The sequence below is a fragment of the Dama dama genome, chromosome 27, assembly GCF_033118175.1.
Source record: "Dama dama isolate Ldn47 chromosome 27, ASM3311817v1, whole genome shotgun sequence".
NCBI classification, from domain to species: Eukaryota; Metazoa; Chordata; class Mammalia; order Artiodactyla; family Cervidae; genus Dama; species Dama dama.
The window spans coordinates 34,968,605-34,993,260 of record NC_083707.1 but is presented as its reverse complement, the minus strand read 5'-3'; the positions used below and the strand labels follow the sequence as shown (position 1 = coordinate 34,993,260).

Genomic DNA, 24,656 nt, shown 5'->3' with positions numbered 1-24,656 from the left:
TGATCTCATCACGATCTCATTATGTATCATGACATAAAATTTCAATTTTTTAAAATTGAAGTATGATTAACATGAAAAAAAAGCTGTACATTGCCACATTCCTTGTTTAAATAGTATGTGATGAGTGAAAGTGATAGTCACTCAGTTGTGTCAAACTCTTTGAGACTCCATGGACTGTATGTAGCCTTCCAGGCTCCTCTGTCCATGGGATTCTCCAGGCAAGAATACTGGAGTGCGGAGCCATTCCCTTCTCAAGAGGAATCTTCTCGACCCAGGGATGAAACCCAGGTCTCCTGCATTGCAGGCAGATTATTTACCATCTGAGCTATCAGGGAAGCCCTTAAATAGTATATCCTCATTTAAAAATTAAGTTTCTCAAACCCTGGGCACAAGTACTTATTTTTTTTCTCACAGGGAACACATATTGCTTTTGATTTCAAAGTTGCTATTTTTTTCAGGAGCGCATCACCCATGTAATTTGGGATTTGCTTGCCATATAACATTTTTGTCTGAACAAAGAAGACAATAAGCATTTCAATAGTAGCTTTTAGGACTGGTGTTCAGGTGTAAGAATAGTATTCAGGGTATTAATATTTCTTTAATGCGGTTTATTTGATAAAGGGCCAGTGACCCTTTTGAAGGGGTGCAGGAGGGCCTGGCTTGCTTTCTGGGGAGAGCCGTCGTCAATGGTTAGAATAATGTCCTGGTTGAAGTGAACTTAGCTCTGGCTGAGTTCTTAAGGGCTGCTCCCACCCATCCATGGCTGCAAATTGTCTGGCGAAGAATGACATTGGGGAGATTTCATTAGGTACATGCTCCTTCACCACAATAACAAAATTCTCAGAGTAGCATAGGGCTTCCCTGGTGGCTCAGATGGTAAAGAATCTGCCTGCAATGCAGGGGACACAGGTTTGATCCCTGGGTCGGGAAGATTCCCCTGGAGGAAAGAATGAGCTACCCACTCCAGTATTCTTGCCTGGAGAATTCCATGGATTGTAGCCCACCAGGTTCCCCTACAGGGAGACCACAGTCCATGGGGTCGAAAAGAGTTGGACACGACTAAGTGACTAACACTTTTTCATAGTAGCATGCATATACTCAGTCTTTACTATTGTCAGAGACAAGGGCTCTCTTCTAACTTAACCCTTGCAACAATTTCCTGATGTAGCTGCCTGTTTATTTCTATTTTCCAGGTGAGGAAACTGAGAAAGTTCTAGGTCGGACTTTCCAGTTTCCCTCTCCCATAGCCTCTTCTGACTCATTGCTTCATGTCCTTCCCTTTCAGCTGTCTTTTCTTGCAAGCAGGCCTCCCCACATCCTGCATTCTTCCAATTTTGAACACCCTTTCCTTACCCACAACAATAGCTTCCCTTGATGGAATGTTTAACATGGCAAGGCATTCTGACGCGTCTGCAAACATAAGCTCACTTAATTGTCGTGAACATACTTGAGGTAGGGCTGGTTTCCTGAGGAGGAGGCTCAGGAGGTGGGTGGCTGAAACCAGGGTAGAATAGGAAAGCCAGAGCTGGTCCCACCGTGCAGGCTGTCTGCGGCCGTCCCCCAGGTATCCTTTCTTTGCAATTCCTTTTCCGACCTCTGGTTCCACCTTCCTGTCTCAGACAGTCAGACTCATGACAGCTGTTGAGCGGACTGACTTTTGAGTGTATCTGTCCTGGTTTCCCCACCCAAGCTGGGAGCGACTGTGTCTGGGGCTCACGGCCCCACTGCCTGGCTCTGATGTGCCCTGCTGATGTTGCTGGTTGTGACTTGCGGTAACAGCACAGCACGTCTGGCCGTTTGAGGTGAGCTGCTTCCTGGGCCTGTCCATTCATTTCACCCCTCCATTCCAGAAAGCAGCACTCTGTGGTGAAGTCAGATTGGTCAGACAAATGGGAAGAAAATGCTTTTTGCGGAGAATAGGTAGGTAATATAAAGCTGGGTATGACAATCGTGTACAAGGGACCTCACTCTGCTAGTTGTGTGATAGCTCTTTTCTAAAATGAAGACTCCTTTTATAATTGAATAGCATCCTTTTATGTATTTCTTTGGGAGTTAAGTCTGGATCCATGGTTAGTTTGCTTATAGCTGAGGTTTTCTAAAAGGAATCACCATATTTGCATGCTCAGTCGCTTCAGTCGTGTCTGACTCTTTGCAACCCCATGGACTATAGCCCACCCGGCTCCTCTGTCCATGGAATTCTCCAGGCCAGAATACTGGAGTGGGTTGCCATGCCCTCCTCTAGGAGATCTTCCCGACCCAGGGATCAAACCAGGATCTCCTGCATTGTAGTTGGATTGTTTATCCCTGAGCCTCCTGGGAAGGCCACCATATTTGTATGTGTATGTAAATCCATAGCTTTAGTTTGTTTAACAGGGTTATTTCATCTATTTCACAAGAACCTACTTTAAATTTTAGACATCTCAATGAGTTTGTGAAACTTCCTTTTTTTTAGGCACCCAGAGCCCCTTGTTTACATCTTTAAGCTCGTGTTGTTTAAAAAGAAGTTTTGGTGGGGTGTGCTGTTGGTGGATTTTCAGAAACCTTCATTTTTTGCCAGGCAGGGGAAGGGTTGGTTAGCCGTGGAGGGGCTGGTTTCGGTCTATCCGGCTGGAGGGAAGTTACGTGGTCGGACTTCCTGCAGTCCTGCCTCTCGGCCCCATACAGTTATTCTGAGGGTTCAAGACAAAACCAGATCTTCTCCGGAGAGGAGAGGGTAGGACTGCATCCACTTCCAGGCCCCTGAGTGGACCCAGGGACACTCTGGGAAACTTCCATTCATTTGTTCTGTGTCTGGTGCCCTGTGTTTCTCTGAAGTGGATGTAACATCAGCTTGGCCAGACAGATGGATGTTTTAGGATTTAATGGGCTTGTGAATGTAAAAAAAAAAAATGCTTTGAAAAGTGCAAGATGTTCTACCTGTGTCAGAAAAACAAATATCCTGTAGTTTATGGAAAGCCTGAAAATTCAGAAGAAATACCAGGCTTCTCTGGTGGCTCAGTGGGAAAGAATTCGCCTGGCGATGGAGACGCGGGTTTGATCCCTGGGTTGGGAAGATCCCCTGGAGAAGGAAATGCAACCCATATCCAGTATTTTTGCCTTAAAAATTCCGTGGACAGAGGAGCCTTCTGAGCTACAGTCCATGGGATCCCAAAAGAGTTGGACATGACTTAATGATTAAACAACTACAGTGCTTTAGAAGTGATTTAAAAGTATGTGAATTTGGTTAGATTAAAAAAAAAAAAGCCAAATGCAACTGTATTCTCAAACCATGATCTAAACATGATTTTAGTTATTTTGATTTGATTTTACTAAATTATATCATGTTTGCTATTTGACATTTTAATTTAGATGGAAGGAATGAAATGAGAAAAATGACCTTTTGCTTCAAGAAATAATTGTCATGATCATGACAGATATAAGATGCTAGCATTTTCTTTATCATGTGGCCTGCTTCAAACATGATCTGTTCTTCTTGGGAAGAATTAAAGCCTGTGTATGCATGGGTTAATTTTCCATGAAGTCAGTGCCCAAAAATTTCATTTATCAGGCCTTGCTGAACTATGTATCTTTCCCTTCTTAGACTTTAATAGAACTGCTAAGCCTCATGGTTCTGCTGTGTGTGTGTGTGTGTGTGTGTGTGTGTGCGTCCATGCAGTGCTCTGCACTTTCTCTTTTGCAGAGATTAGAATGTGCGGGCATCCTTAGGGCCTGTGGACCTACGTGGTGTGGTTTGTTTCACTGTCAGAGATCTGAGCATTTGGCACTTTTTACAAATAGGCTGCCTCCAGTTCCCCTTCCTACCTGTGTCCATGCAAATCTTGCCGGGTGGTTCCTGCCATGAGTTAATAACATGAGCAGGAGGCTGATTCTAAGAGCTGAAAATCATCAGGGTTGGGTCAAGGGCATCTCTCCGCCCAGTGAGCAGCTCTGCCGGCTAGTCTAACCATCTCGATCGTCTCTCCCTGACATATTTTTAAAAAATAATAATTTAATATGTTTTTGATTATTTTTTTTATTGCTGCATGGGCTTTTCTATAGTTGAGATGAGCGACAGCTACTCTCTAGTTGCGGTGCTTGGGCTCCTCGTTGCGGTGGCTTCTCTTGCTGTGGAACAGAGGCTCTGGGGCACATGGGGTTCAGGAGTTTTGGCTCCCGGCTCTAGAGCACAGGCTCAGTAGTTGAGGCGCACAGTCTTAGTTGCTCCGCTGCAAGAGGGATCTTCCTGGATCAGGAATCGAACCCGCGTCTCCTGCAGTGGCGGTGGATTCTTTACCACTGAGCCCCCAGGGAAGCCCTGCTTGACACATTTATCGGTAACTATCTCTCTCCTTCTCTCCGTCCCCCTCTTCCACCAGGCAGGCGGCTCGGTGATGTCCGGTGCCGGGGACAGCACCAACCCCGAGAACAGCGAGCTCAAGTACTCAGGTCAAGATGGGCTGTACATCGGCGTCAGCCTGGCCTCGCCGGCCGAAGTCACGTCGTCGGTGAGGCAGGATTCCTGGTGCGCCCTGGCCCTGGCCTGAGCGGCCGCGGGGACCAGAGAGGACGCTGCCGGCCCGTGGGATCGCCTTCATGGATCCTCTTGGCAAGCAGTCCGGACTGGGCCGAGGATGCTGACCAGACTTCTTCCTCTGATACATGATTTCTGTGCCTTTATTTGAAAGAGATGAATCTCCCGAGAGGCTTGCTCTGCCTTGCCCCCGAGACCCTGTCTTGAAGACCCAGGGAGAAGAGGGACCGCCTCTCCAGGGAAGGACCGGGGCAGCCCACAGCCTCCTTGGCCACGGGGGCCACTTCCAGGCAGCTGGTCTCTGGGTCGGCCAGGGGATTGGATGTCTATCGTGACACATGCAGAAACCAGAACTACGCCCGGGGCCTTGCCTGCCATGGAATATCGAAAGAGATTTTTAAACCAAAGTTTTATGTGTATTGCCCCAAATCATGTGCTTCTTCTGATCAGTTTTGGTTATTCCAGAATTTCTCCGCCCCTTTTCCACAGCCCCCTTCCCTGATTTCCCACGAGTTCATGGAGAAGATCCTTCGTTTGGTACACACCTCCGGAGGCTGAGTCGGTTCTTGAGGTCTCTTCAAAAATATCACTCAGTTTGCAGGACTGCATCGTAACTGTAACATACACTGTGACTGACGTTTCTCAAAGTTCACATTGTGCGACTGACCCGAAGTCAGTCCGAATTTGTAAACAGGGTAGCAAACAAAAGATATTTTTCTTCCATGTAAACAATAATTTTTTTTAAAAAGTGCAATTTGCGTTGCAGCAATCAGTGTTAAATCATTTGCATAAAAGATTTAACAACATTTTTTATAATGAATGTAAACATTTTAACTTAATGGTACTTAAATAATTTAAAAGAAGAAAATGTAAACTTAGACATTCTTATGCTTCTTTTACAACTACATCCCATTTCTATATTTCCAGTTGTGAAAAAAATATTTCAAGAACAAATCTTCTCTCAGGTAAATTGCCTTTATCCACTTGTTAAGAATTTTTGTATAAGAACATCAGTATCTCCCCTTTATTTTACTGTGGAATATGTGCTGGAAAAATGGCAACAAAACTTTACTACCTAACAGATAACATTTGTAAATACTTTAGGCATCTGTACACACCATGATGAAGTCTCTATAGTGTGACTAACCCACAGGCAGGTTGGTTTACGTTAATTTTTTAAAAAATGGGATGTCATATGGAAACCTATTTCACCAGAGTTTTAAAAATAAAAAGGGTATTGTTTTGTCTTCTGTACAGTGAATTCCTTCCCTTATAGTTTCATTTTGATACTGTGTATGGCTATAGACATTCATATAAAGCAAGTACATGTGATATTTGCAAATGGTCTTACAGACTTTCAATGAATTCTCCTCTTGGAGCTGCTTTATACCTTGATTCATCTGAAGTTGCCACATGGAGTCAAGTTTCCACTTTCACTGCATTGAGGACAATTTTATAAGTGAAAAAGACCCAGTATTATATGACATTATCTGCAATTATAAACATTCTGTTTAGGATCAAGCCTTAAAAACATTGAAAAAATCCAGAGTTTCTTTTCCACTGAATGAAATATACTCTGTGGTCCAGAGACAGAAGGATTTCTTTCCTAGTTCCTCCCTTTTACAGAGTGTGGTGACGTCTCCAAGCTCATGTGAAGTTAAAGTCTTTATACTCAGCAGAAGATAGAAAATGGTTTGAGTAGCCTCTCTTTTTCTACATTGCAGCATGAGTTTCAATTGGGAGGCTGTTTGACAATACAAAATGATGGCCTTTCATTTTGGCTCCCTAAACATGACGCCTTTGTAAATGATGTACTGATTACAGCCTGTCTGTGGAGTCCAGTCTGAACCAGGAGAAGGGAAGTCTTTTGTGGTGGGGTGTTGCTGGAAGTCAGATGCAGGCCTGGGATGTGTGTGTGGGGAAAAGTCAGTGAAGCTCATTTGTACCCTGATACCCTATGATGGGCGGGGACAGTGGTTAAGAGAGTGAGGTCTGGAGTGAGACCACGAGGTTTCAAGTCCCTGCTCTGCAAGGAGAGCTTGGTGACCTCGGACAAGCTACCTAGCTTTCATTTTCCTCATAACATAAAGCATGTTGTGGCGCTAGTGGTAAAGAACCTGCCTGCCAACGCAGGAGACGTAAGAGATGCGGGTTTGATCCCTGGGTCGGGAAGATCCCCTGGAGGAGGGAATGGCAACCCACTCCAGTAATCTGGCCTGGGAAGTCCCACGGACAGAGAAGCCTGGTGGGTTACAGTCCATAGGGATGTGACTGAAGCGACTTAACATACATACGCATATAACTCATAGGACTGAGATAATCCATGTGAAATGTCTGGTGCATAACCGGCACGGTGTGAACTCTGACACTGAAGGAAGGGCGTGAGCTCTTAGCAGTGCATGAGTGTTTTGGATGCCTCACTACATATGGTGCTACTTATGCCTTACTCCATATGGTACTTCTCCAAATGGAGCGCTACCCACTCCAGTATTCTTGGGCTTCCCTTGTGGCTCAGCTGGTAAAGAATCCGCTTGCAATGCATAAGACTTGGGTTTGATCCCTGGGTTGGGAAGACCCCCTAGAGAAGGGAAAGTCTACCCATTCCAGTATTCTGGCCTGGAGAATTCCATGGATTGTATAGTCCATGGGGTGGCAAAGAGTCTGACGATTGAACAACTTTCACTTTTCACTTTCACTCCATATGGGTACCTGAAGTTTATGATCAGTGAGAGTTGTGTCCCTTGGCTTACCTGCACTTTTGAACAAAATGGGGCAGAGTGGAGTGAGGGATTCCCCCTGCCCGCCCTCAGCCCAGGTGGCTGGTGGCAGAGATGGACGCTTCAGAAATAGCAGTCTGGTTTCGGCTGATTGTTTTGTAGAACTGGTATGGTCTGACAGCAGAAGAGAATTACCCCCACTGGCTCATTCTTTTCCCCCTTCCTCCTCTTACGGTTCTCATTACCTTGAGTGCTTTCTGGAGGGTTGGGAGATGTTCAAGTTAATATGCTTTGATTGGAAAATGAATTTTTCTTAGAGTCTTCCAGAGGGTCTTTTTTTTTTTTTTTTTTCTGAGGATGGTCTCAAATACTGCTCCTTCTAATCCTAAGATACCAGTTAGTTTCTAAAGTGCTGCTTCTTTTTAAACACACACACACACACACACACACACACACACAAAGGGAAGGAGTTCATGAAATATAAGGGGCAGAAAGACAGGGAGAGGGCTTCTTGTAACCTGTCCTAACACAGTGGACTCCTCTAATCTGGCCTTTTCAGTGATAACTTGCTTATGTGTAATTGTCTAAAGCAGACGTTTGATAATTTCTTCTAAGTACACAAATTCAGCACTCTCCCCTAAAGTATTACCTACAAAACCCAAGTCATTTCTCACTAGGGAGTATATTTAAGTATAAGGTGTGCTTCAGTTTAAAGAATCCTCAGACCCCCTTACTGAGCATCGCAAAATTTATGTCCTCTGTCACCCTTGGCTGAGTTTAGGCCATCTTACATAACTGAGGGCTCTGTCTGGGGTCTGTCTTCAGGGTCACTTCGTGTTGTTTCCCGGTGCCTATGGAGGGAGCCATTCATTTTCCCCTGCAAATAAATTAACTTCTTGCTCATGGGAAATGTTTTCCCCAGTACTTGGAAATTTGCTGTAGGTTCAGATCAGAGATAAATTTGACTGATGGGAGGGCAATACAGTCAGCCTTTGGCTCAGCCGTATTCCAGGCTGCTCTCCATTTGTGGCAGGGTGGTGGCTCTAGTGTCTACCTGCATTGTCCACCGGGGTCTTTGGATCCCTGTGACTCTGAGAAGGTGTGTGGACAGAAGGTGGGAGGTCAGAGCAGAGATCAAATGTTCTTGCAGAACAAGGCAGCTCAGAATAATTAAAATGCAGTGTTCTGAGTTGAAATAGCAAGTCAGTTTGGCGACACTGGTTGCCTTCTGTTGTTTGGACGCTCCGATGGACTATTGGATGTGACTTGGGTTATTTAAAAGGAGAAACAAATACTAATCAACTTGCTAGTCCAGATTTTTCAAAACACAGTCTGTGGGTAAAAATTTGGTATCTGCAGCTTTGGTCAGTTGAGACTCCAGGTTGGATTCTGCGTGGCTGAACCTTTAGCTGGAGCTGGGTTCTGAGCAGACCTCTATGCTATGGTCTCTGGGGAAGGGGGCAGTGGGTCATGGCCAAGGTGATAACTGTCTGGACCTGCAGAGGAAAGGAGTCATGTGGTGGTTTGAAAGGAGTCAAATGTGAAAGGAGTCATGTTTTCAGTTGGTTCAACTATAGGATATTAGGCCGAGAGCCTAAGTAAGTTTGTAGGAACTTTGGATAAGTAAATTATGCTTGGTAGTCCCAAATAGCTTCGAAAGGGAAGCTAGGATGATGGAGAGGCGGCTCTGAGACTCGGGTCAGAGTGGTGACCCCTCCAGGCATTGTGCAGCATCTCTGCAGTCTGCCCTGGAGAACTAGCAAGACAGCTGATACATCACCATGCCCCCTGCTCAGCAGTCGTTACAGGGAAGGGCTAGCTTGATGGTTGATGTCATTATTTTAATGAGATACTTATTATGCATAGTAATAAGAATACTTATTCTTTTTTTTAAAGAATGGCTAAAATATGGCAATTAAAGATGAAATAATGTTTAATTAGTAGAAGGGCTTCTATTTTCAGTTATCAGTGGTCCCTGTGGTGAGATAATCATCTAGGTATTGCTGAACTTTGGGGTGGGTCGTTTCCTCTTTCTGAACCTCAGTCTCCACAGCAACCATAAAATGGAGAAAGCAGGCAGTGTGGTCTTGGGGGGTCCCTTCCATCTGCTTTTTCTGCCCACAATCCCATGTGCAGATTATTTGCAATGAGGCCATGGTGGGCCTGCGGTCCGGTCTGGGCTCCCAGAGTCCATGACCAGGGAAGCTGGTGGATTTGGGATTCCTTTAGAGCTCTTCCAGGCTCCTTGTCACCTCGGGTTTTTCTGTGGAGGTCAAGTCCTCTTGTTGCCTTTGGGGACACTGAGGGTGGCGATCCTGGTCATGTTCATGGGCACAGGGGCTCGGTAAGAGGTCCTGCCACCCCCTAATGCCAGACCTGCTGAGTTGGAGGCTCCTGATATAAAACTTATCCAGTGATACAGACCCAGACCGGAAAATGGAAAGGTCTGGCCACCGAGCATCAGCCGAACAAGGAAAAAACAGCTTTGCTTTGCTTGGCCCATTGCTTCAGTATCTTCTAGTTGGGTTTTTATTTCTTGGAAATAACCAGCTTTTCATTGTTGTTTGCCTTCTGTGTCTTTTTAGCTATTACAGATTTCTCTTCCCTGTCTCTTTACCACTTGACAGTCTACGACTTATCTGAAATAGTAATTACAGGTATATATCCAGCACTTACCAGTTTCTATACAAAGTGCTGCACCTATATCAACATAGCTAATCCCCATGCCAAGTGAATGAGGTGGTGCTATCCCCATTTTACAGTTGTGTCTGCCGAGCCACAGAGAAGTTAAGTAACTTGCCCAAAGTTACACAGTGGCAGAACTGGGAATTGAACCCAGGCCGTCTGGCTCTGGAGCATATGCTCCTAATCACCCCCAGCATACTGTTTTTTCATCTTGGTTTAAAGGGGAAGAAACTGAACACCAAGGAGGAGCCAAAACGGTGGGAAACCTGAGGCTATGCCCTTGCCCTCCCCTCTAGCATCTCAGAAATACACACTTGTGCTTTGCAACACAGACATGCCTAGACTGAAGAAATCTATTGAATGTACACGCTTCTTCCTTTCTCCCAGTCGGCAGTTTCTTTAGAACACGGAAAGTGCATAGTTGTTAGCTGAAAAGTGGTGAATTGGGAGGTGTGCTGTCTTTGAATATTTCACTTCTCTCCTTTTCATGTAATTTCAAGTGAGGCTTGTTATGTTCTTACCTAGCTCAAAAGATGAGAGTAAAGCATTTTGCTAAAGTATTAAAATCTAGTGAAAGGATTAACAGTGGTTAAAACCGAACACCAGAGAGAACAGGGAATAATTTGTCATGGAGTAAACTCTTTTTATGCTTGGCTGTGCCAAAGAATTTTTTTCTCTTTTTTTCAGGAAAGCTTGTGCAAGATTTTGGCAGTGGTGTCTTGGACTTTATCTTTCCAAAGAAGTGTTCATTACTGCTTACATCACTGTTGCTATTATTATTTTGATAACTTGCGTTTCCAGTGATGTTATCCGTTGGGGCTTCTCAAACTTCTCTGCCCAAGAATCACACACAGTGCTTGTTAGAATTGCAGTCCCTGATTCCTGCCCCAGAGAATCTGATTCTGCAGGTCCTGTGTAAGGCTGAAGAATCTCCAGTTTGGGGGCCTTTGTGTTCATCGAAACTTCTTGAATAGTATAAAAGTAAAATGTTATAAGTGGGAATACAGTGAAAAACAATTGCCCTTCTTTTATCTCTTCTCCCGATACTCAGTTCCTGTACTAGATACAACTTATTTCTTGCACTGATTATGCACATTAACTATCCATGCATACACACGCCTTATAATAGTCATTTTTTTAACACATGTGGTAGTGTACTATACACATTGCTTTGCATTTTGCTTTTTTTACTTAGTATGTCTGAGTAGTTCATTATTTAATCAGCACCCTCCTGAAGAACATTTGTTTCCAATCATTTGCTTTTTAAGCAATGTTGCAATTACTATCCCATATCTGTGTCATTTCACTCCTATGCAAATATACCTACAAGATCAGCTTCTAGAAGTGGCATTATTGAGTCAAGGGATATCTCTACCTATAAAATTTTTATAGATATTGCCAAATTACTCTTAGGGGTTTTTCCTATTTGCAATCTCATGGGCAATTTTGAGTGCCCTTTTTTACCTTAGTCAAATGAGCCTGTTATCAAACATTCTGGTTTTTGTCCGTTTACTACCCCCGAGCTTTGTTTTGCATTTATCTTACTGTGACTGAGGTTGAACATCTTTTCTTACGATAATAGCCAGGTGTATTTCCTTTTGTGTGAACTCTTCTCAATTCTGTTCATATTCTTTAGCTCTTTTTACTTCTTTTTTCTAATGGGTTATTTATCTCATTGATTTGAGAAGTTCTTTGCCAGAGGGAAATTAGCTTCTTGCCTAAAATATAGTTTAAAGATATTTATTCCTGGTTTTTCATTTGACTTTATGTTTTTAAAAGAATCAAGATTTTTTTAAAACGGTAATTCAGTTTATCAATTTTTTCTGAGTTTGCAATTTTGTATAATATTTGGGAAAACTGTCTGCACTGTTGAGATTGTTTTTTAAAATCTCATGTTTTCTTCTAGGACTTTTGTATTTTTGCTTTTGGGATTTTCATTTGGAATTTTTGTTTTTGGTTGTTTGTGACATGTAGAGTATACACATATTTAACCTATGTTTTTCCAAATGGCAACTTAATTGTCCCAGCATCATTTCCTGAATAATCCCATGTACCTCCCACTGATTCAAAATGGGAATTGAAAAAAAATGTAGATTCTCATATGTATATGTATTCTTGTATGTGTATATGTATACATATGTATATAAATTCTTATGTGAATATATATTTAACATAAAAATTTTTATATATATTTGGGTTTATTTCTGGATTTTTCTATTCTGTGTCGTTAATTATTTCATTTTTTGGTATGAAATGTTTTGACTATTATACCTTTCAGTATAGTTAGAGGGCTAGCCCATTCTTATTAACCTCTTAAGCAATAAGAATTTGACCACTATTTTTGCTTATTTATTTTTCATAGAAAAATAGAACCATTTAGAACCATTTTGTTCAGTTAAAAATCCCATTGGTGTTTTATTGGGATAATATTAAAATTTTAAATTAATTTTGAGAGAATCAATATCTTATTTTGTTAAGTCTTCTGGTCCAAGATGAAGTGTGTGTTTTCATTTGTTTAAGTATTTTTTTTAAATACTCATCAGCATTTTAAACTTTTCTTCATGTAGATTTTGTGTATATTTCAAGGGAAGTTTATTTCAAGGGAAGTGTGGAAGATGTTTCACACTTTTTGATGTTAGTATAACTCTTCTCATTGGTCGTTAGGTATACTAAAAGTATATTAAGCTTGTTTTCCAGAATTTTTCTGAATTCTGAAATTCATTCTGAATTTTCATTTGCTTCTCTTGCATTTTCTGGGAGAAGATACAGTTTTTACTTGCATGGCTGGGGTATTGGGTGTTGATGGGAGACCCCTATTCTTGGTGTTGTCTGATCGAGGAAATACATAAGTGCACTTGTTCGTTTAAATTATGGGTTCATTTAACTTTAGAGATGGAAGGGACCTTGGTGAGGTCCTGCTGAGGAAACTGAGTCTCAAGAGGTTAAATCCTGCAAATTGATATGGAACCTGGATTTCCAGATTCCTTGTTCAACAGCCTTGGCTCTGGGCTAGGCTGAGAGATCGTAGAATGAAACTCGAGAACCAAACACTGTGAGCAAAAGCTTGGCTTTTGGCAGAGTCTGGCAACTTCTTCCTACTCGGAGCATTGCTTCATTCATCAGTTTAGGAATTAACAAGCTATTGAGACTTGGGCCAATCTGCATACACCCCAAACACCAGCTCTGAGTTACCTCCAAGGAGCTGCACAAATGACAGTTGGTCTCCAGTGAATCATCAGGCTGCATTTGCTGGAATAAATGAGAGCATTGTGAGAGCAGGAAATCGGGACAAACACCTACACTTGCAAACCCAAACAGTTTCCCTCTCTGAGCCCCTGGAGATCACTTATCACCAAATGGAGAGACAGACGCTGCAGAGTTTTTGCAGGCCTCACAGCTTGTAAATAAGAGACTGCATTCTTCATGCTCTCCTCTTGTTGAATCTGGAAGAGCGGAGATCTCTGGCTCCAATCAGCTGGGCAATGACCAGTGACTGGGCTGGCTGGGTGAGAGTGATGACTCTTGTTGAATGAACTTTGTAAACTCACTCTGCTTAGTTCATCGTTGTTGCTGTTTAGTCACTCGGTCGAGTCCAACTCTTTTGTGACCTCATGGACTGTAGCCCACCAGGGTCCTCTGTCCATGGGGTTTTCCAGGCCAGAATACTGAAGTGGGCTTCCATTTCCTCCTCCAGGGGATCTTCTGACCCAGGGTCTCCTGCATTGGCAGGTGGGTTCTTCACCACTGAGCTAACCAGGGAAGCCCTGTTTAGTTCATAGCACCCTATATTTTGAGAACACAAGGCATCTTATTCATGGAGAATCACACTGAGAGCATCTGCTGTGTATTTCCTATCACTCATTGGTCCCTGCGGAACACACTGCATGATTACACAATATTTAACGTTTCTATAACTCTTACCCTATTTTTCTCTCTCTTACATGCTTATTATTCTTTGTACTTTTGTAGGACTTCTTAAAAAATTCTATTCTTCCACTTACATTTTGACTTGAGTCTACAATAGACATTTCTGACTTTTTAATTCCACTAGCTTCAGTGGTGGAATTTCCAGTTGGGTCCTTCTAGGAGAAATTCCCAAAGGTGTCTCCTTTCCTTCACAAACAGTTGAGAGAGTCTTGTATTTTGGAACTGACAATGAGAAGCTGTTGGTTGGTGGTTGTATCTAGGATCAGGGCGGTGGAGGGAGCTGCTTCCGGTTTAGTCCGCCTCCCTTGACCTCTTTGAAGCACTTGACACTAGGACTCACTCCATTTTTCCTGAAGCTTCTCCTTTTGACTTTCATGATGTTATAGATAAGTCAGGGGTGCAATGAAGTGGAAAGACTGTGGACTTTTGAGTCATGCAAACGTGGGTTAAAACCCTGACTCCGCACACCAGCTCTGTGGCTTGGCCAGGTTACTTAACCTCTCAGGCTGAAGTGTCCTTTCTTCAAAGAGAAGAGCAGATTTCCTTTGTGGTCCAGTAGTTAGGACTCTGCGCTTCCACTACAGGGGACACAGGTTCAATCCCTGGTCAGGGAACTAAGATCCTGCATGCCATGGCTCCACAAAAAAAAAAAAAAAAAGAAAAGAAAAAGCAATATTACCTGAGGGCCTTGAAGCCTCACTTAATTTCAGCTTTGTGAAGGGAGGAGCAGAGTTTGCATCTCTGACCATGGGGCTAGCTAGCACGGGGCCTTCATGAGATAGTTACTAAATTAGCTGCTCTCTAATTTCTGTGTGCAGCTAAGAACAGCATCATTCATTCATTCTCCATCTTTTGGTCAGGATTCTCCAGAGAAAGGAAACCATATGTATGTGTTTATACACATACACACATAAACGTTTCTGTGTGTGGATATCCATCTATCCATCTACTTACCTATAGATATTCATTTTAAGGAATTAACTCACAGGATTATTGTGGGGGCTGGCGAGTCTGAAATCCACATGGCAGGCCGGCGAGCTGGTTACTCAGGTTATGAGTTGATGTTGCAGTCTTGAGTCTGAATTCTGCAGGGTAGCATGTTAAAAACTTAGGCAAGGTTTCTACCTTGCATTTTTTTTTTTTTTCCTATTGAAGTATAGTCAATTTACAATGTTGTGTTATTTTCAGATATACAGCAAGGTGATTCAGTTATATATATATATATTCTTTTTAGATTCTTTTCCATTATAGGTTATTTTAAGAAATTGAATACAGTTCCCTGTGCTATACAGTAGGTCCTGTTGTTTATCTATTTTATATATAGTAGTGTGTATCTGTTAATCCCAAACTCCTTATCCTGCCCTCCTCCTTTTCCCTTTGGTAACCAAATATTTGTTCTCTATATTTCTGAGTCTGTTCCTGTTTTGTAAATAAGTTCATTTGTATCTTTTTTTTTTTTTAGATTCCTTATATCAGTGATATCATGTGATACTTGTTTTGACTTACTTCACTTAGCATGATGATCTCTAGGTCCATCAATGCTGCTGCAAATGGCATTATTTCATTCATTTTTATGGTTGAGTAATATTTCGTTGTATATGTGTACCACTTCTTCTTTATCCATTCCTCTGTTGATGGATGCTTAGTTTGCTTCCATGTCTTGGCTATTAAATTAGTTCTGCTGTGACCATGAGGGTACATGTATCTTTTCAAGTCAGAGCTTTTGTCTTTTCTAGATATATACCTAGGAGTAGGGTTGCTGTATCATAAGGGTAACTCTGTTTTTAGTTTTTTAAGGAACTCCCATACTGTTCTCCATAGTGGCCGCATCAATTTACATTCCCACCAACAGTGTGGGAAGGTTCCCTTTTCTCCATACCCCCTCCATCATTTGTTATTTGTAGACATTTTGATCATGGCCATTCTGACTGGTGTGAGGCAGTCCCTCATTGCAGTTTTGATTTGCATTTTTCTAATAAGTAGCAACATTGAGCAACAGCCTTCATGTGGCTGTTGGCCATCTGTATGTCTTTGGAGAAATGTCTGTTTAGGTCTTCTGCGTCTATGTTTTATCCTTGGGGGGATTTTTTTTTTTCCTTGCGAAACCTCAGTCTTTGCACTTAAGGACTTCCACTGATTGGATGAGACCCAGGTACGTTACGGAGAAGGCAATGGCACCCCAGTCCAGTACTGCTGCCTGGGAAATCCCATGGATGGAGCCTGGTAGGCTACCGTCCATGGGGTGGCGAAGAGTTGGACATGACTAAGTGACTTCACTTTCACTTTTCATTTTCATGCACTGGAGAAGGAAATGGCAACCCACTCCAGTGTTCTTGCCCAGAGAATTCCAGGGACAGAGGAGCCTGATGGGCTGCTGTCTATGGGGTCACACAGAGTTGGACACGACTGAAGTGACTTAGCAGCAGCAGCTACGTTACAGAGGGTAATCTGCTTGATTCAGTCCAGAGACTGATATTTGACCAAACAACTGGGTGCCATAGGCTAGCCAATTTGACACGTAAGGTTTACCATCATATCCCACAGGCGTGGCCATTGAACCTTAGCAACTGGGCTTCAGTCTAACGTTGATGGGGTTAATTGAGGTGGATGTTGTGATGACACAGCTTGGAGGGGCCCTTAGGATCTTTAGAACTCAGGCAGGATCAGTTTTCTGTGCTGGGTATTTTCCTGGGGACTCTCTCAGGCTTCCTACCAAGGGGGAGTTTTGTGGAAGGGGCTGTTGTCTGAAAGTGCAGGAGTTCCCAGTGCTCATCCCCTCACTTCTGGGCTCGGCTTGCACGGTCTGTCTGTGTGACCCTGGGCAAGTCACTGGGCTCCCGTGGGCCTCCACTTGCCTACAAAGAGGGATGAGTAGACTCAATGCTGTAAGTTCCTTCCTCACTTTTTAGCACCAAATTTCTCTGCTCCTCTTTTGGTACAAGATTCATAGAGACTTGTTAGGAATTTATATGTTGTGATTGCTTCTTTTGAAAATGACTCCAGATTTTCAAATAGCATTAAAAATTGACATCATATGTGTTTATTGATCAGAACACTGAAGTCTTTTTATCATTGTAATGTGATGATGTCATACCTTCAGTAAGTATCATAGGTATTTTTTGGATTTAAAAATATTTTTAAAAGTATGTGTCATTTATTTATTTATTTATTTATTTGGGGGGCACAAAACGTGACAAAGTATGTGTCATTTAAAAGACATGTTCATAGTAGAAGCTCCAGGGTAATGATAGGTAGACACACACTCTGCCTTCATTTTCTCGGAGTTTAGTGATCTGTAAAATGTGTTGGAAAGAAGCAAGGCTTTGGAATAAGACTGATCCAGACTTAAACCGAGGCTTTCCCACCTTCCAGTTGTGTGAACTTGGTAATAGTATTTAACCTCTGTGAGCCTCACTGTACTCATCTGTAAAATGGGAGTAATGAGATGTCATGATGGGGTTGTCATGAAATTAAATAAAATGGCCTACGTGAACTGCCAAGGATAAAGCTTGACCCAGAGTAAACGTGAAATAATGAGTTCCTTTTTCCTCTTTTGGGTGTTTTCTGACATTCTAGGACCCTGAAGTGCCACTAGGAGGTCTGAGGCCAGATGATCACTTTCTGACATGCCAAAGTCTACCTTTGAAAAAAAAAAAAAAAAAAAAAACCCGCATCAGGATGTGGTCACCTTCTGAGCTTGTCAGATGTGAAAAAGGAGGGTTAAGCTGTGTTGCTTTACTTTTATAACAGATAGTCTGTCTTCTAGGAATTGGCTGTTCTTCCATTCTAGGAAGAAGTGATGAATGATTACAAGAAACACTGTTTTCTTTCTCAAGTACCTTATCAATGTGAGTAATTAAAAATAGAACCTTCAGTTGGGAGCAATTTGGGGAGGCATCAGAGTGGAGATTGCCATCCCAGGGTCGGAGTCAACATCTATGAGTTAGTTCATCCTGGCTTTTAAATCCTGTCACTCTCTCCTCAAGGCCTCGGAAGGCTTGTAGACTGAAAAAAAAAATTACTTAAAATATAACTTTTATCAGAAGACTTAGATGACAGTCAGTGAAAGAAATAATGGTAAATAATGTTCTAACTAACTAAGTGACTAACTAAAAACAGGACTCCTGGATACTGGAGAGCATCTCTGACTTGCCTGGAAATGCCGTGGTACTAGGGCGCTGAGCCAGCTTGCCCTCCCCTCAGGCAGGCTGAGCACAATCCTGACCACACTTAACAGCATCATGTGCGCTCCTCTCTCCAACTGGCTTCATTCGAGTCCTAAATTACTGTCAGTTACCGTTAACCAGTTTCTTTCAACTGTTCTGCTCTTCAAAGAAGATAGATTCTCAGTTGTTCCTTCCTTTAGTTATGGCTGCAAGGTCACATCACTACATTCTAAATGTGATTGTAATGGGGATTTCCCTGGCAGTCCAGTGGTTAAGACTCTGAGCTTCCAGTTCAAATCCTGGTCGGGGAAGTAAGATCCTGTAAGCCATGAGGCTGGAAAAAAAAAAACAAAAAACAAACAAAAAACCCCAAAAGTCATGTGATTGTAATGGTCAGTCCCAGAGAGCTGCCGTAGCAGTTTGGGGTCACTTGTGCCCTTAGCTGTACATTTTCTTCAGGTTGGTTACTAACCAGCCACCAGTCTCAAGCCCATGTGTATGTGAAGAAATTTCGTACAAGGGTGATTGTAACCAAGGGCCAAGTGTTCAGGGGTCTTGCTCTTCTTTTCCAAGGAAGATCTTGCCTTCCTCCTTCACTAGTCTCTGAATCTTTCCCTGCAGTGAGGTGGCTGATGTTTATACGGTAAGAGGAAGAGAGTGAGGGAAGAGAGAAAAAGAGGGCTAACCAGGCCTTGGTTGGGTGTTTTTGTAGAGCCCACGCCCCATGGCTGAGCTACAAGAGGCTGTCGTTTGTCATCTGTCCTACAGCTTCTGTGTCTCATCTGGGGCCGAGACTGAGGCAGGCGGGCCCCCGGGAGGGAGTCCTCCGTTCTCCTCATCTGCTCTGTCTTTCCCTTCGGGCGTGGAGGGCAGGGGTTCCAGTGGTCCAGCCTCAGTCCCTGAGCACACAAAGGCTGGGACTGGCCCGAGTCCTGCTCACAAATTCTTGGAGGTTTGCTGCTCACATTCCAGCAGGGTCAGGAAACAGGAAGCCAAACAAAGAAAAGAAGTACAGAGCGAGAGACCTAAAGACACAGAAAAGATATGCTTTCACATCTGGTCTAGAAATTGGCATTCTGTTAACTTCACATGGAGTGGGCAATGGAAATAGAGCAGACACACTTTGTTTTTTTGTTTTTTTTAATTGAAGGATAATTGCTTTACAATATTGTGTTAGTTTCTGCCATCCATCACCATGAATCAGCCATAGGCATATATATATGTCCCCTCTCTCTTGAACTTCCCTCCCACCTCCCACCCCATTCTATGAGAAGAATTTTAGATGAAATGTTTTATTTTCATGAAATATACAATCAAAGGAGCATGTGTTTGTGTAAAATCAGTTTTAATAATAATAATAAGCCCAGCTTAAGAAATAGAGCATTATCAGTATTTTATGGGGCATGGGGGCAGTTTTCAGTTACCTGTGGTTATTTAATCCACAGCCAGATGTTGGGATCCATCAGACATTTATGTTTAAATATGTCAAATTATCACCTCTTTTAACATTGTCCAGATAAGAGTTGGTTTTAGTGGTTTGAAATCTTGAAATCCCTACTCCCCAAAATCTATTCATTATTTGACCCTTGCCACTATTAAAGATTCCCCCCAACTTTTATCTGCAAAAAAACTATAGGTTGATAATCCATATCAAGAGCCCTATTTCTAGGAATAACATCCACTTCACTGCCTGACTCTTCCTAAATTCTGTGATGTTAGAGCCAGGAATCCTTATAGACTTGAGGAAGCAGCGGTACCTCCCTTGGCAGCACACATAAGGGACTTGATATTTTGGGGTCTTTCAAAGAAGGGGGATGGAAGGGTAGGTTGCAAATATGACTTTCCTCTCCTTAATACACAGACATTGGGTCTTGCTGCCAAGAATTCTCTTCTTCCTTGTCTGGCCTTTTCCAGAGGGACATCGTAAATGGTTCCAAATGTTCTGTATGAGTGACCTTGTGTGCTTGTGTGCTAAGTTGCTTCAGTAGTGTCCGACTCTTTGCAACTCTATGAACCATAGCCCACTAGGCTCCTCTGTCCATGAGATTCTCCAGGCAAGAATACTGGAGTGGGTTGCCATGACCTCCTCCAGGGGATCTTCCCGACCTGAGAATGGAACCCATGTCTCTAACGTCCCTTGCATTGGCAGGTGGGTTCTTTACCACTAGAGCTACCTGGAAAGCCCCATGGGTGACCTGGGGAGCTATTAATACAAGTTGGGTGCTTGGATGGAGCAGGTAGGCTCGGTCATCTTCAGACAGGTGGCAGAGAGGGCATTCTTTTTAATTTTTTTTGCCTGCGCTGAGTCTTCATTGCTGAGTGGGATTTTCCTATGGAGCAAGTGGGGGCTACTCTCCAGTGGTGGTGCACGGGTGTAGTTGCTCCATGTCATGTGGAATCTTCCCAGACCAGGGATCGAACCTGCATCTTCTGCATTGACAGGCGAATTCTTTACCACTGAGCCCCTGGAGAGGTCATTCTGAGCAGCTCTGACGTCTCCCTGCTGCTCAAGGTCAAGAAGCATCTTCCATTGCTCATCACTCAAAAGCGGTGATGATGTTTCCACCCATCCACATCGTTGTATGAGTGTTCCTGCCAATCTCTTATTTCCTGGGTGTGTCACCAGACATGGTTTCTAAAATTTTTAGGTGCTTCCCACCCCATTCCTATACCCTCGGCTGCTGGGCTGAATCTGGACTGATTTCTAGCTCTCCTACCTTTTGCTGCTTTCTCTACAGGGCTTTGAGAATGATCTGGATCTGAGACCCAGATGGACCTAAATCTGTGTTCCTTGATCTTATTTCAGAGTGACCTCTCCTTCTCCCCGGTCTACTTCCTAGATCCCAAAGACCTTACACCACCAGGTGGAGCTTTCTGGTCCTGGACTCAGATGAACTTCTAGCCTTGGGGCTTTTCTGCAAGGGGACGAGGGTGGGGATTGTTTTGGATACGGCCTATCATGGATGGGCAGGATCCAGGCAAAAGGAGAAGAAGCCCCATGTTTGTTATTCCTCTCATAAAAATGCATGCCTCAACGCAGAAGGCTAGTCCTGAGAGTCTCAGGGTCTGAGTGTGGGGTCTTGTCTTGAGTCTACTACAGCGTACAGAGAACCCCAGAGCCGTTAGTGATGATGAGAGGATAAAGTCATGTGAGTCACTCACTCACTCACTCACATTTTAATAAACATCAAGTGTTCCCTGACTCGATGGTTGAAGATGGAAAGTATCCCAGAAAGGATGAGAGAGGGACTTTCTGGTTGTGGAGAGTGGCGTCCTTGCTTGCTGACTGGTTGGTGAATTTTCTGTCCCCTCTTACTGGTTTCCTTCCTTGAAAAGGGAATCTCTTGCGGAATACAGACTGCCAAGAGTGAAGCTCCTGTCAGCTTTGGGCGGTGGTGATGAGGAGCTTCAGGGCTTGTTACTGAAGTCCCACCCGGGTGTGGACGTCCATCCTCTGGGACTGTGCGTGTGTGGACAGCCCCTCTGGACTTTCCACTCAATTTTGCAGTGAGCCCAGAACTGCTCTGAAGATGTGTATTAACAACAGCAGCAATTGAATGTGTGAGTTGTGGACCTTGCCAAAGATGGGGCTGCCAGGAAGATAAAGCCTGTGAAATTCTTTTTTTATCCATTTGGATAAAAGGTGCTTTTGAAAGAGAGGGTTTTGTCAAGTGCCATGATCTCATCATCTGGCAGCACCCGCGGGAGAGCATCCAAGGGAAACCCGGGGCGTCGACACGCGGGTGACTCAGGGCCCGCTCCGCTGACGGTGAGCAGCCGGGGCTGCGAGTCCGTGGGAGGGGGCCGTGCGGAGGGTAATGAGGCCTGGAGGCTCCGGCCAGGGGCTCCTGCCTGCCCAGGAGTGCCGGCTGCTGGCCTTGGCTTCTCTCCTCTGCATTTCCTCTGTGTTCTTCAATGGATGGTTGTAACCTGTGGTGGCTCTTTCAGGGGCTCGGCTAACATGGAATAGCCCAGACCTTAGTTTACTGCCATTCCAGCCCGTTTCCTACGCTGGGCCTTCACTGTCAATTCCTGGAGGCGGTTAACACGTCTGAAATATGCCCTTTGATGAGTTTTGTTCATCTTTTTGGTTTATTTAATAATATTACTAGCATATGGAAAAAGGTTTTTTAAAACTTTTTATTCCCATATCTCATTTGATTCTCACGACAGTGTCTGATGAACAGGGAGAGTAAATGATAGCGGAGTGGCCGGTCCTTGTCTTGCAGATGATGAAGAGACAGACATTCAGCCAGAGAAGTGACTTGCCTCAGCTGCATGCTGGTGGGCAACATGGGTGATGTAGGCAATGTGGACCACAGTTCCCAGGACTCTTCCTTGGGCATCCCAAGGTTTCTGGTCTTCTAAGCCCTGGGGTCCCACTGATGCTGCTGAAATACTAACTGTGTATTAGTCACCGTGTGTTAGTCGCTCAGTCATGTCTGACTCTTTGCAACTTCATGTACTGTAGCCCACCAGGCTCCTTTGTCCATGGGATTCTCCAGGCAAGAATACTGGAGTGGGTAGCCATTCACTTCTCCAGGGAATCTTCCTAACCCAGGGATCAAACCCAGGTCTCCTATATTGCTGATTCTTTACCACCTGAGCCACCAGAGAAGCCCAAATACTAACTAGGTCAGCAAAATAGGTGATGCTTTACTTATTAGCCACTGAAGAAGACAATTTACCCTGTATGTGTTTGCATTTGCAGGAATTTTCCAAAGATAGACTTTCACAAGAGATTTAGGATCAGGATGAAAAACAATATAACAATGAAAAATTCTTTTAAAAGCCTTTTTTTTTTTTTTCTTTCCAGTTTGGCTGTGCTATTGTTGCTGAGTCCTTGAATAAGCCCTTCTTATTTTTATCCATGGAGCTAAGTTTTAAGAAACAGATTACCAGGGAAAACAAGGCTGAGTGAAATGTTTAGGCAGGACTCAGGTCTCATCTCAACCAGGAAGACACTGGGTGGAACCACAGGGCCCTCAGGGAGGCTGGGTTATCAGGATTTGAGGCAAATGGTCCAGGTGGCTGTTTAGCATCTTCGAGTTTACAGCTTCCATTCCAAACCAGTAACTCAATTGGGCCCCCCAGTGACCTGTGTTCCACACCTGGAGCAGTTTCCCCGGGGGTGGCTTATTCATTAGCAAATGTGAGAAATTACTAATTAGCACCCCTCTACCGAATTAAAGCAGTGGAGGTTGTAGGTGGGTGTTTAAAAAGGAGACCAGCTCCTCCTCCCATTCTCTTCCCTTCTGAGCAACTTGGATTAACACTGAAAGGAAGTCTCCATTCATGAAACCATTATAGCATTCAAGACTTTTAAAATTGAAAAGATAGATGTAAAAAGAAGGCTAAAGACATTTGAGAAAGATGAAAAAACTCACAACACTACCATCCTAATATGGCTGTCGTATTTATATTTGTCCACACATGTTGGAAGAGGGTGTTTGCTGTGACCACTGCGTTCTCCTGGCAAAGCTCTGTTAGCCTTTGCTCTGCTTCATTCTGTACTCCAAGGCCAAATTTGCCTGTTACTCCAGGTATCTCTTGACTTCCTAATTTTGCATTCCAGTCCCCTATGATGAAAAGGACATCTGTTTTTGGTATTAGTTCTAGAAGATCTTGTAGGTCTTCATAGAACTGTTCAACTTCAGCTTCTTTGACATTAGTGGTTGGGGTATAGACTTGGATTACTGTGATATTGAATGGTTTGTCTTGGAAACGAACAGAGATTATTCTGTTGTTTTGAGATTGCACCCAAATACTGCATTTCAGACTCTTTTCATTGACTATGATGGTTGCTCCATTTTTTCTAAGGGATTCTTGCCCACAGTAGTAGATATAATGGTCATCTGAATTAAATTTGCCCGTTCCAGTCCATTTTAGTTCACTGATTCTTAAAATGTTGATGCTCACTCTTGCCATCTCCTGTTTGACCACTTCCAATTTACTTTGATTCATGGACTTAATGTGCCAGGTTTGCCTGGCGTGCTGCAGTCCATGGGATCACAAAGAGTTGGACATGACTGAGTGACTGACCTGAACTGAACTGAACCACACATGTCATTTGGCAATGTGGCAAGTTCATTAGAACATAACCTTTTAGAATTGTGGTTTTTCTCCTAATATCATATCATACATATACCATGATAATTTTTAGTGTCTACACCATCTTCATCAGATTGACAGTTTCAATCTACTGACCAATTCCTTTGATGAATTTTGATTGTTTTTAGATTTTTTTGTTATTGAGGTGGCCAGCTACATTTTGGAGTATAGATACTTTGTCTTCTTTGAAATGGTTTTCTTGAGGAAATACCAGCAGGCGCATCTGAAAACAAGGCAGCTGGGGAGATGATATCACGCTTCTGCTTCTGTCCCCACTGGAGGGAGATGCTGAGGGATTTCAAACCATCTCACAAGGCTACTCTTTGAAGTGCTTTTTCAATTGCCTTAAAACTATCTGTCCTTGGGGCTTCCCTGGTGGTCCAGTGATTAAGATTTCACCCTCCAATACAGGGGATGTGGGTTTGACTGTTGGTTGGAGAGCTGAGATCCCACATTCCTCAGGCCCTCCCCCCAAAAAAACCCCAAAATGTAAAATAGAAGCAATATTATAACAAATTCAATCAAGACTTTAAAAATTGT

At 43.3% G+C, this 24,656-nt stretch overlaps 1 protein-coding gene across 3 annotated transcripts in view; it reads left to right on the top strand.

Annotated features, from left to right (window-relative positions):
• Positions 1–5,764, top strand: part of GATA6 (GATA binding protein 6) — a 31,870-nt gene extending 26,106 nt beyond the window's left edge. For all 3 annotated transcript variants that reach the window (XM_061130949.1, XM_061130950.1, XM_061130948.1), the window contains exon 7: positions 4,356–5,764. In XM_061130949.1, the coding sequence (XP_060986932.1) occupies positions 4,356–4,523 (168 nt within the window). In that variant the 3' untranslated portion in view covers positions 4,524–5,764. The remainder of the gene's footprint in view (positions 1–4,355) is intronic.
• The last annotated feature ends 18,892 nt before the right edge of the window (positions 5,765–24,656 follow it).